This window comes from Papio anubis, chromosome 14 (assembly GCF_008728515.1).
Source record: "Papio anubis isolate 15944 chromosome 14, Panubis1.0, whole genome shotgun sequence".
Classification (NCBI taxonomy): Eukaryota; Metazoa; Chordata; class Mammalia; order Primates; family Cercopithecidae; genus Papio; species Papio anubis.
The window spans coordinates 81,017,231-81,030,587 of NC_044989.1; the positions used below are offsets into that span (position 1 = coordinate 81,017,231).

Below are 13,357 nucleotides of genomic sequence, written 5' to 3' on the forward strand. Positions count from 1 at the left end.
TTATCAGCTTAAGGAGTTTTTTTGGGCAGAGACAAGGGTTTTTTTGTTTGTTTGTTTGTTTTTTTGTTTGTTTGTTTGTTTGTTTGTTTTTGAGATGGAGTCTCGCTCTGTCTCCCAAGCTGGAGTGCAGTGGTGCAATCTCGGCTCACTGCAAGCTCCGCCTCCCGGGTTCACGCCATTCTCCTGCTTCAGTCTTCCAAGTAGCTGGGACTACAGGCACCCACCACCACACCTGGCTAATTTTTTGTGTGTGTTTTTAGTAGAGATGAGGTTTCACCATGTTAGCCAGGATGGTCTCTATCTCCTGACCTCGTGATCCGCCCGCCTCGGCCTCCCAAAGTGCTGGGATTACAGGCCTGAGATACTGTGCCAGGCCAACAAGGGGTTTTTCTAAGTACATAATCATGTCGTCTGCAAACAGAGACAATTTGACTTCTTCTCTTTCTATTTAAATAAACTTTATTTCTTTCTGTTGCCTGATTGCCCTGGCCAGAACTTCCAATACTATGTTGAATAGGAGTGATGAGAGAGGGCATCCTTGTCTTGTGCCCGTTTTCAAAGGGAATACTTCCAGCTTTTGCCCATTCAGTTTGATATTGGGTATGGGTTTGTCATAAATAGCTCTTATTATTTGGTATGTTCCATCAATGCCTAGTTTGTTGAGAGTTTTCAACATGAAGTGATGTTGAATTTTATCAAAGGCCTTTTCTGCTTCTATTAAGATAATCATGGTTTTTTACATTGGTTCTGTTTATGTGATGAATTATGTTTATTGATTTGCCTATGTTGAACCAACCTTGAATCCCAAGGATGAAGTCGACTTGATCATGGCGGATAAGCTTTTTGATGTGCTGCTGGATTTGGTTTGCCAGTATTTAATTGAGGATTTTCATATCAGTGTTCATCAGGGATATTGGCCTCTACAACCATCTGATCTTTGACAACCCAGACAAAAACAAGCAACGGGGAAAGGATTCCCTATTTAATAAATGGGTGCTAGGAAAACTGGCTAACCATATGCAGAAAACTGAAACTAGACCCCTTCCTTACACCTTATACAAAAATTAAGATGGATTAAAGACTTAAATGTAAAACCCAAAACCAAAAACAAACAAACAAAAACCCTAGAAGAAAACGTGGGTATAACCATTCAGGACAATAGGTGTGGGCAAAGACTTCATGACTGAAACACCAAAACCAATTGTAACAAAAACCACAGTTGAAAAATGGGATCTAATTAATCTAAAGAGCTTCTGCACAGCAAAAGAAACTAGCATCAGAGTGAACAGGCCACCTACAGAATGGGAGAAATTTTTTGTAAACTACCCATCTGACAAGGTTCTAATATCCAGAATCTACAAGAAACTTAAACACAGTTACAAGAAGAAAAGCACTATCAAAAAGTGGGCAAAGGATATGAACAGACACTTGGCAAAATAAGACATTTATGTGGCCAATAAACATATAAAAAAAGCTCATCATCACTGATCATTAGAGAAATGCAGTTCAAAACCACAATGAGATACCATCTCATGTCAGTCAGAATAGAGATCATTAAAAAGTCAGGAAACAATAGATGCTGGCAAGGCTGTGGTGAAATAGGAATGTTTTTACACTGTTGGTGGGAGTGTAAATTAGTTGAACCATTGTGGAAGACAGTGTGGCGATTACTCAAGGCTCTAGAACCAGAAATAATACCATTACTGGACATATACCCAAAGGATTATAAATCATTCTACTACAAAGACACATGCATATGTATGTTTATTGCAGCACTATTTACAATAGCATAGACTTGGAACCATCTCAAATGCCCATCAGTGATAGACTGGCTAAAGAAAATCTGGCACATAAACACAATGGAATACTATCCAGCCATAAAGAAGAATGAGATCATGTTAATTGCAGGGACATGGATGAAGCTGGAAGCCATCATTCTCAGCAAACTAACACAGGAACAAGAAAACACTCCATGTTCTCACTCATAGTTAGGAGTCGAACAATGAAAACACATGGACACAGGGAGGGGAACAACACACACTGGGGCCTGTCAGGGGTTGGGGAGCAAGGGAAGGAAGAGCATTAGGACAAATACCTAACACATGCAGGGTTTAAAACCTAGATGACAGGTTGATAGGTGCTGCAAACTACCATGCCACATGTAAACCTATGTAACCTGTACGTTCGGCAGACATATCCTGAACTTAAAGTAAAAAAAAAAAAAAAACTAAAAAAACTAAAAAGGGATTTATATAGGACCCAGATATTTTGCTCTCAGACATTTATCCAGAGACATAAAAACTTGTATTTACCCCAAATCCTATACATAAACATTTACATCAGGTTTATTTGTAATAGTCCCAAACTGGAAACTACCCAAATGTCCTTCATTGGGCAAATGGTTAAGCAAACTGTGTTACATCTAGGCCATAGACTACTACTCAGCAATAAAAATGCATGCAATGATTTGGATAAACCTTAAGATAATTATGCTGAGTGAAAAACAGTTATCTCAAATATTGCATACAGTATGATTCCATTTAGATGGCATTCCTGACATAAAATTTTAAAGGTGGAGAAGAGATTCATGATTTAGGAATGTGTTAGGGATGGGTTAAATGGTATAAAGAGTATGAAAGAAACTTGTGGTAATAGTACAGTTTTGTGTCTCAATTGTAGTAGTCACTTGAAGCTATACTTACACAAGTGCATAAAAAATAGTGAAAGATGAATATTCCCTATGAATTTTACCAGTATCAGTTTCCTGGTTTTGCTATTGTACTGTAGTTATACAAGATATTAACATTGAGAAAGGCTGGGAGAAGAATGAATAGGACATTTCTATACATATCTTTGAATTACCTCAATATCTATAATATTTCAAAATAAAAAGTTAAAAATAGAAGACAGAATTAAATAAATCTAGTTCCTCAGTCACACTAGCCATCTTTTAAGTGTCCTGTAATTACATGTGGCTAATGACTCCATATTGGATAGTGCAGAGTTATAGAATGCCCATCATTACAGAAATTCTGTTAACATTGCTATAGACACTCGAATGTCTGAAGGAGCTTTAGAATTCACTTGAAACCTATTAATGATAGCATTAAAAGAAAATGCTACCCTTGCTACATAAGCCAAATTCAAGGTCTTCTCTTTTAAAGATACTAGTTATTATTCCACAGTTATTCCTCAACTACCAGTAAGGGCAACCACACCACACCATCTGTTATGTAAGCAAAAGGAAATGAGTAACTTTGGTCCCCCGCCCCCAGAAATGGCCCGACTATTTTTTTTCTGTTTCCCTTCTCTTCTGTTCACGATGTGGGAAAAGTGGGTCATGTCACTAATTTTGTGCTCATTTAAAGAAACCTGGGCCTTGAAACTTTCTTAGAAGGTGTTACATCATACTCAGAACCACATATGAGATATTCAGGATTTCCCAGATGATTCAAATAATTTTCTTCATTTTACACATGACTTTAACTGCGTTTTAGTAGTTCAAATTTTTATGAATATTTAGACAATTGAATTTGGCAGTTGGCAATTTTTCTCATGTTCTTTTTCTGGGTATTTTTGCATTCTGTGTTTATATTTTATAGTAATACATTTACTTATACAGAATTTAAAGATAAAAGGTAATAAAATTTAAAAATAAAATTGGGAAAGGATTAACTTTTCAATGTATTGTCAAGGGACAATTGGTTACTGGTTAGAAAAATAGAGTGTGATTCCTATCTTACCCTATACAAAAGGCATAAACTATAGGTGGATTTAATATCTAAATATAAAAAGGAAACTTTAAAATTTTACAATAAAATGGAAGGATATTTTTAATTACCTTGGGATAAGAGCGAGCTTCTTAAACAATATATGAAAAGCACAAACTATAGTATGAATGATTAATACATTTGACTACAATAAAATTAAAATTTGTTTTTAAAAATTGTAAAAAAAGAAACCTAACATACAGCCAAGACTAGAAGTAATTTGCAATATAACAAAAGATCAGAATCCAAAATACCTGAAGAGCTTAGATAAGCAATTTAGAAAAAGAGTCAATAGAAAAATATGTGAAAGATTTGAAGACAACTCAGAGAAAATATATAAATCATTAATAATGATCAATAAATGATTGAGACTCAGTCTGTTCTGTCATAACAGAAATGAAAATTAATTTTTTTATAACCATCAACTTGACAAGTGAATACATTTTAACATTGAAATGACTGAACATATCTACAGAAAAATAAATATGCCACTGTCCTCCTCCTCCTGGGTTCAAGCGAACCTCTCATATCAGCCTCCAAGTAGCTGGGACTACAGGATAGTCTTGAGCCTCTGAGCTCAAGCAATCTATCAGCCTCAGCCTCCCAAAGTGCTGGGATTACAGGTGTGAGGCACCATGCCCAGCCAATATATGATTTTAATTAAAGTAACTTGTACAACTATCACCTAGCTCAAGAAACCTTCATATACCTTTTCTAAGTCACAATACCTTTATTCTCGACTAGTTATAACTATTACTTTGAGCTTTTTCAAGATCTGATGATGGTCTATGGAGGGAAAAAGCCCTGAACTTTGTAGCATTTGCTTATGTCCATGAAGTAAATATTCCCATCATGGCAGATTTTAAGCTCCCAACATTTCAACTGGCTTGCCCAGTTCCTAAAAACCTAACAAATAATTCTCGTATGTATGAGCCTATTCAGCACTCATGTCAATTCTGTCATTTCTTTCTTTGGGTTTCCTTCTGTTTTTTTGTTTTGTTTTGTTTTTTTACTACCTAAGTGAGCATCTTTAGTTTTTAGTTGCTTCTGATAATATCAGTATTATGTAACTTAATGAAATTATTTTCCTTCTGATATTCTGGAAGAGTTTAAATAGCATTGAGATTATCTTCTCTTTAAAGGTTTAGTTAACTCCTACAAGAAACTACCTGGATTTACTGATATTTTTCTTTTTTTTTTTAGTGAGTTCTATCTGACAACTTTCTTTCTTCCATGGAAATCAGACTGTTTCAATTTTTCAAAATCTCCTTTCTGGTCCATTTTGATAAATTATATTCTCCTAGAAACTTATTTCATCTGTTTTCACATTTATTTACATATATTTGAGAAAGCAGCTTTATGATACCTTTTTTTTTTTTTTTTTTTTTTTTTTTTTTTTTGCTTTTCTAAGATTATTGCTCTTTTCTAAGGTTATTGCTCTCTTATCTTTTTTATGTTTGGATATTTTTCTCCTATTTTTTCTTGATAGCATTCTAAATGTATTTTCTATATCTTTTTGGTTTAGAGCTAGTTTTAGGATTTATTCATAACTTCTATTGTTTTGTTTTCTGACTCATTAATCTGTTTGTAATTTTATTAGTTTTTCCCAACCTCTTCTTTCTGAATTCTTGAGCCATCTATTTAATCAGTGTTTTTTGTAACTTGTGTATTAATGTATATAGTTAAGGCTACTTGTTTTTCTCTGAGCACGTTACTTTACATTCTTAAGAATGAATCATATTTAGCAAAAAGTGTACTAAATTATGATATAGGACACATAGACTTCGATTCTGTTTCTCTCTGTGCATAGCAGTGTCATTTGGGCATGTTATTTTGTCTTTCTCCCTTGGTTTCAGCTTCCCCAACTAGAAAATGAGAACATATTTGATCTCATAACTTCTATTTTGCTTTCTAATTTTATGAAATATACCCTCATACCCAGGTTGCGACTCCAGGAATTTGAGTCTACAATGTGAATTGTAAAGTCTCAAACTTTTTTTTCCTAACATACTAGTAAGTCTATGAACTGTAGTCTCTGGTATAATCAAAACGACATGCTTCTTTTCATTCGTTGTCTACAAAATGGGATCCTGAGCATCAAGCAGATTCAGGGTCTACATAGACATTCTTCACTAACTTGGAGCATTTTGTCAGAATCAATCAGCTGTTGGAAGTTACTATGGAAGGTTCATGAGGAAGCATTTTCCAAGATCCTTTGAAATTCTTGAAATACACAATTGTTAGCAATGAAAGATCAAACAGAATGCAGTCTTATTGAATGGGTTAAGATGAAGTTACAACAAATATTGTGTCAGAGTAAACATCAGAAAATAGATTTTCTAAGGTCTAGAAGTTAGAAATATGAATAACGAGGATATTATTAAACATGGACAGATTCTGTATCCAAGCGTTCCTTAAAAAATACAATTTATTTTGTGCTAATAAAAATATGTTAGGGAATAGCAAACAGATTGTCATAGAATCTTTAACTCATCCGTATTACATAAAATTCACACGTGAAATTACTGTCTGTGTTTTAAAATCTAAATAGCAACTGCAAAATCAAAGTACTTTGTGGAAGAGTTAACGTCACTACAACAAAATGAAATACCTTAAGTTGTGTGTCTGTCTCTGTCTTTAAATATTAATACAAACCCAGTATATTTTACTTACTAATGTAGAAAAATCCAAGAAGGGGAATTAGTAGAGAAATTGAACAAAATATCATTCATTTATGTTAGTTTACTGAGAGACATTTTGTCTTCTGTTTTATAAAATGTTATTATGTAACAATAGCAATCATTGCCCTCTCTATATAACCCTACACCGGCTAAATAAAGGTCTAAATAAATCGCTTCTGAATAGTTTTTCTGTACAGTTCACCACATTTCTAACTATAGGAATGTAATCTTGCAGCCTTAAAAAACACATTGATTTTTATGCACATAAAGAGACTAGTTTAATTAATGATGCTAAAAAATGATAAACATAATTTATGCTTTACCTCTCACAAAAAGGGAAAGAAAAGTTGTGTTACATGCCACATTTTGTTTAAAGATTTATGATGCAGTGTAATTTCCATTTCCCTTATAATAAATATTTAAAAGACATATTAAACACTTCACCTAATTGCAAACCTTATATGAAAATATTAGGGTGATGGTTTGGAAGCACAAAAACATTTACTGTCACTCTGTGCTTTGTACGTTCTTTCATAAATCAGTACCGGAAGCACACAAGCCAACAAAACTCTGAAATTCTGGCCAAACAGTTCCCAGTTATGTGTAAGAGATCATTGCTTCTCAAAATGCCAAACTGGACTTTAAATAACAGAATATAAATATGCTGGACATGATTAGGAAGATAATGCATGTGCATGTAGTTTGGCTAGACTCTGCTTAAAATTTTGAATTTTTTCCTTATGACCTGTATAAGCTTGGATAAGTTACCTAGATCATTTTGGGCTCACTATTTTCTAAATGGGAGTGATGATACCTACTTTGTAGAGTTGTTATAAAGTCAAAATGAGGTAGTCTGTACAACAGCTTTTGGTACATGGTAAGCAACTATAAAATTTTCATTTCTCTTGTGATGATCATCTTTTATAATCAGCCATTGTTTATAAATATAGAACTTAATCTAAAAGATAAAATGTGGACATGCACATAAAAATATGGGAAAATATTTCCAAAAAATGACTTAACATAGAAACTGGAGTTAAGCAAGAAAATATTCAAAATTTGACTAATGTGGCCAGTGCCAAATAAAACACAACGCTAGACTCCTGGACAAGGGATACGGTAGGTTGGTCTCTTTCCCGTCATTAAGTGGATTTCTAATTATGTTGTATATGTTGTTTCAGAGGCAAAGGCCCATTGAAAAATACATCTGATGTCATTAATGCTGCCAAGAAAATTGCCGAAGCAGGTTCTCGAATGGACAAATTAGCCCGCGCTGTGGCTGATCAGGTAATAGAAAAGGGAAGAGTGGGCACATGCTGAGTGGAATCACTAATTAGTGCTTGGGTTTTGTAATTAGTTTTATGCACCCTATGAAATGCTTCTGAAGAATGAATCAGAGGGGAGAATCACTGATGTTTTACACACTGGTATCTGACTCTCCTGACACTGTGCTGGTGGCAAAGGTAGGTTTAGCTCTGGAGAGAATGCTAAGGCTTCTGACCAAAATTCCTTGAGAAAGAAGAACACATTACTTAGGAGACATCAGCCCCTGAAGAGTCATGGATTGTCCCAGCCTTCCCCATTGAGAAAGGCAACTGTACTACATAATGAAGGGGGGGAAAGCAGATTTTTAAATTTTCATTGTTGGGCTCTTGGTTTAAATATATTTTTAGAGATTCCTACATAATGCCCTCTTTTGTTTACTTCATGGTGCTTATCACATTTAAATATATATATATTTAATTCATTGCTTTACTTTATTTTTCTGTTGCCCCCAGGAAGTTTAGATTGCACATTTTAACTGACTGACAGAATGAATAAAGGAGACAGAAGAGCAACCTGTCTTGTGGTCAGGGAACTGAATTAGCAGAGCTTAAGGGATGTGATGGGTCATGATTTGATGGTTTAAGAAGTTGTCAAGGACTCTTCCAGGACTAGAATGGAAACTGGGGGTAGCACAGTCAGGGGCATTTGGAGATCAAAGGGCAGAAGCAAGTTGTGGAATTTGGGAGAACATCATGTTTTTAAATATAGAAAGAAGAAAGTAGAACTTCACCTTTTGTTATTTAATATGGATCTCACTCTAATGATCCTCTTCATAATTCATAATAACTTATGCTCCACCATAAATGGGATTATTCCATATGATCAAGAACCTTCAGATTTCAGCTTTATTATAACCCAGACTCAGAGGCATCAGAGATAAATGAAATTCTCAAGAATATCTCTTAATGCTTTCAAACCAAACTAGGATATACATTAAAAGAGTCCTCACCTTGAATGTTTATTTCCATACTTTTCTTTTTATTTGGCTTGAATGGGAACTTTAAAATTCTATTCTAAATGTCTTGTTGCAATTATAGTCCATTTCCTATAAGAGTGTGTTAGGTAGTAGACTTTTCCAGGTAACTAACTGTTGATTATCCCTATAAGCAACAGTGGTTTACAGTTGGAACCACTTCAGATGGATTGTATCATAAAATATAAGTTTTGGAAATAAAATATTATATATACTATTATCTACATGGAAATATTAACATGAATTTGCTTAGTATACTGCAGTACATTGATGCAAGCTGGAGATATTGAAAGAGAATTGCATCCTTCTCCATATATGGCTCTAGTCTCTGATGATCTGATGATTTCTGAGTCTTTGTGTTGCTTATTATAGTTTTCCTCCCTCATTCCTACATATAAGGGTTGCTCCTCTAAATACTTACCGCCTCAGCATCCCAGGCTCTAACTTCCTTCATTCAAGTCAATACCAAATTCACACATCTTGTAAACGCTGAGAAAACAAAACAAACAAAACCCCAGATGATTTTACTATCAGGATTGCACCTAAGAGTCAATGAATTCTCATTTTAATTTTATTTTACATATAAGATGGCTAATCCAAGAAATTTTTTTGACTTTTGACTTTTGGAGAAACACTTATTGGTTGAGATAACTCAAGTACTATGATAATTTGAGAACTTCTCACAGTTTGTAGGAGTCGAGTGTTAACCCATTGCTATTGCCTAATTTCAGGGCAATATCAACCATGAGGCTTCACAGCATAAACTGAGTTTATTTATTTATTTTTTGACCGACTTACATAAGTATTCCAGAAAGTTCATGTAAAGAAAGGAAGAGACAATGAATTTACTTGAAAATATGCATACAAAAAAATTACCAACTAGAAAAGGCCACATTCTTTTTCTGCAAATGTTGAGAAGAGTTCCGATGTGTAGAGTGACCAGAAATTGACCACCCACCAATTTGCTAGGAAGGACTTCTTGGGAGTGAAAATGAATGGAGTTTGAGTGGCTGTTTCATTATACTTTAAATCTCAATGGCGAAAAGTATTTCTCGGAATCTTCAGGCCCCTCAAGTTCAATAGTTTTGGTTGTGACTTTTGTTTCTGATTTTACCTTTTTGGGCTTTCATTTTCAACTAACTGTGCAACCTGAAGCATAACTAAAAACAGTTGATATGTGAAAAACACATCAAACACTCAAACACACACACACACACACACACACACACACGCACCCCAGGATACTAAATTTATTTTGAGATTAAGTGACAGAGTATTTAAATGCTATTTCACAGTGACTCAAACAGATGAAGTTTAAACCTAACCCTCTTTGTGGCATTATTATTGTCATTAGCTGTGAAATAACTTGCAATTTTTGATAAATCTTTTATTCAGAGAAATGTTATCAAATGCTGCACCTATTTCCATGATTTAGGAGTTACTTTTCTTGATTCATCATGCCTTTTTAAATGTGTATTTTAACTACTTTGGTTTAAATAATAGAATAGAATGAGTATTACCAAGGACTGGATTAATTACATTTATTTTGCCAGAAAATATTTTATAAAGATTGGAGATATGCGTGCCATATAAACTTTTTACGGACTGTTGCATTTCTAATTACTGTTCCATTGAGATAGAACTCTGTTTAATTTGCTGCAAGGTATTTGTATCAAAAGCCTTGTCAGCCCTCTGGGGAGATATCATTTTAAAGTTAATTCCTTTCTGTGTATGGGTCCCTGGAGTAGGATAAATATTACAGTATGAAGTACTTGTAAGAAGCTAAAAGCAGTCTCTGTGGAATTCTTTCTTGATAAATGCAGTTAGTGAAAAAATACCACAATGGTAAGTGTTAAATATAAAAAATATCCCTTTATCATTTATTCAATAGATGGTTATATGTAATCACTGGCTTTACAGTATTGATAAAAGAATTTCCTTTCTTGAGCTTGAGGGAAACTTAGCTCAGAGTCTTTCTCCCATCCTCTTACTCTAAATAAGATACTTTAGTTGTGGCTGTAGGTACTTATTTCTTACAGTATCAAGGATTTGGTGATTTTATGTCCTTTACAAGTGTCAAATTGATACAGAACAATTAAATGACCTGGAAGTAGCTCAAGCTGAACCTTTGATAGCAAAAGAAATATACAGGTATCTCAATTCCTCAGTAGCCATTGGCATTGGAGCCTCAGAAATGTTTTCAGGAGTCATGCAAACGTTTCTAGAAGCGTTCAGCCAAGCCTTGTGTGTGCTTGATGGACACCCGCCTACTTTGGTCATAATGAAAATTCAGACTCCTTAGCCAGAGTTAACTCTGGTGCATCCATTAAAGGACTCTGTTGCTACTCTTACGAACTTCTTTCAGCTGGCTTCAAATAATTCTATCAAATCTGTTTTTCTTACAGTGGTCATGAACCATTTCAGTCTCTCACTTAAAGGCAGGTTATTTTGTTGCTTAAAGTTTGATAAATATTAAATTCCAAAAAGTGTAATAAACTTTTTCATAAATGAATGATACATTTATTAAAGAATCAAAGGAAACGAATTGATTTTCTTCCGCCGATGGACTGGATTGAAACTGTCCCCTATGCTTGGCAGAGAGTGCCACACAAAGTGATTTACTTCTAGCATCCTTTGGTCCTCTGCATTAAAATAACATTTCACATAATGAAAGTTGAAGAAAAATGTAAAATATTTAGGTTTCTTTAGAGTTTAGAAGACAGCAGGTAAAAATACTCATAAACATGTATAGAAGTCCCAATAAGACTTTCTGGAATATCTTCGATATTCTTCTGATACAATTTTATTAAAGTAGAGCCAACCATTCTAAACTACAGTCTGTGGCCTTTCTAAAATGCACTGTGAAGTTAAATGAATGTAATTAAGGTATATGACACTGAAACCTTTTCTTCCTGCAGCTTTTCTATAACAAATGTTAGAAACTGAAGAATACTTACTAATCAAGATCACTCTTTTAATGTTTTATAGTGTCCTGATTCAGCATGTAAGCAGGATTTATTAGCCTACCTTCAACGAATTGCCTTGTATTGTCATCAGCTTAATATCTGCAGCAAGGTGAAGGCAGAAGTGCAGAATCTGGGAGGAGAGCTCATTGTGTCAGGGGTAAGCTGGACTTGGGCTTCACAATGTAAAGTTCCCACCGTTGTACTTCCAAGGCAAACATTCTTGGCAACAGTACTGCTAAAAACACCAAACTACAGTGATTTATAGGGAGGATTTTTTTTTTTTTAAATATTATCACCATTATTCCAGACCTTACAATAACTCACAAAGAGCAATTTGATTTTCCAATTACCCTGTGTTTATTCTAGCCTTGTAAAATCTCCTTTCTTCACAAGAAAACTAATTTTGTAGTCTGGAAACTCATTGCCAAGCTGTGACTATCAAAATTATTTGGGGCTTTTGTATATTTACTCATTGTGAGTCTACTTCTTTTTGTTAGTGCTAGTAATTTTCATTCTCTGTTCGGGAGCCAGCCTCTCTATGTGTGGATTGTGTTCACATGTTAGAGACGATGAAAACAATAGGAATTCATTCATCAGGTTCCAATGCATACTAGGTTATCAGTAACCCTTGAAAGCCAGAAGATATTTGAGTTTAATACAGGTTGATGTGCTGTTGCCAAAAACTAACATAATTGTCAAACACTAACAATTATATATTCTTTGCTCAATCACTCCAGTGTTTCGTTTCTCATGAAAATATAATTATCTAGTCCATTTTTGTCAAATTCCTAGAAATAAGTTCAATGAATATTTAGAAGAATCACAATTTCTTGGCAAGATTTCCAAATATGTGTTGAGGTTCTTCACCTTGGCTTCTTCTCCTCCCTCAACCCCTTTCTCTCAACACAGGATGCCATTTGTTGCAAATTATTTGCAAGTCCAGAAATGTGGCTCTGACACCTTAGTTCTTTTCCCAGTCAGACATGATGCTACCATTTCAAGTGAGTAATTACAGGCACATAATATTATCGGCATGGTGAATACCTTATGAAAATCAGACTAATCACAAAGCTCAGTTCTTCCTGAAGCCATTTTTGGAAATTTAGAAGTTTGGCCATTTGGTAAAAATATGTGGACAAATCATTCTTGAACCCAAATATTTTTGTCCCCATATTGTTTGAGTTGCAGAAAACATAGCTGGGAAAAGAACTGATCTGGCTTGCATAGAGACACCATCTGGAAAGCCTGTTTCATGCAGTCCCACCTAGAGCCCAGTAAATTGGCTATTTTGTGCCTCTTCCCAAAGCACAGTCACCTCTTTGCATTTCCAACATGATCCTGCTTCAACATTCTTCAACAACCAAGAGCAATCTGTCTTGCAATGTGTCCTTTCTGCCAAGCTGGTAATTACCAAGATTCTCTCGCCAAGAAGTGATCAAATCATCGCATCTTCCTTGCTGCCTTTCTTATCTTCAGCCTTGATGGTATAGTTTCCCATACCACTCAGCTTTCATGTCCATCTGTATATAGCCCCTGTGGAACTGAGTGCTTTTTGTTCAGCTTGCCTCGTGTGCTTTTATTTGTTACTTTCTAATCTTATTATTTACGTGGATGCACAAAGCATCTTTGTGGATCTCAGAC

General features: G+C 34.7%; 1 protein-coding gene and 1 long non-coding RNA gene across 10 annotated transcripts in view; one reads left to right on the forward strand and one right to left on the reverse strand.

The window, feature by feature from the left end:
* Positions 1-13,357, forward strand: part of CTNNA2 (catenin alpha 2) — a 1,322,067-nt gene that overhangs the window by 1,270,593 nt on the left and 38,117 nt on the right. For all 9 annotated transcript variants that reach the window (XM_021925274.2, XM_021925278.2, XM_021925277.2 and 6 more), the window contains 2 exons: positions 7,633-7,738; positions 11,739-11,873. In XM_021925274.2, coding sequence (XP_021780966.1) covers positions 7,633-7,738; positions 11,739-11,873 — 241 coding nt within the window. The remainder of the gene's footprint in view (positions 1-7,632; positions 7,739-11,738; positions 11,874-13,357) is intronic.
* The window catches only part of LOC110741137, a 48,393-nt gene that overhangs the window by 22,210 nt on the left and 12,826 nt on the right, over positions 1-13,357 (reverse strand). The window contains exon 2 of the long non-coding RNA XR_002516890.2: positions 9,172-9,239. This is a non-coding gene — a long non-coding RNA (uncharacterized LOC110741137). The remainder of the gene's footprint in view (positions 1-9,171; positions 9,240-13,357) is intronic.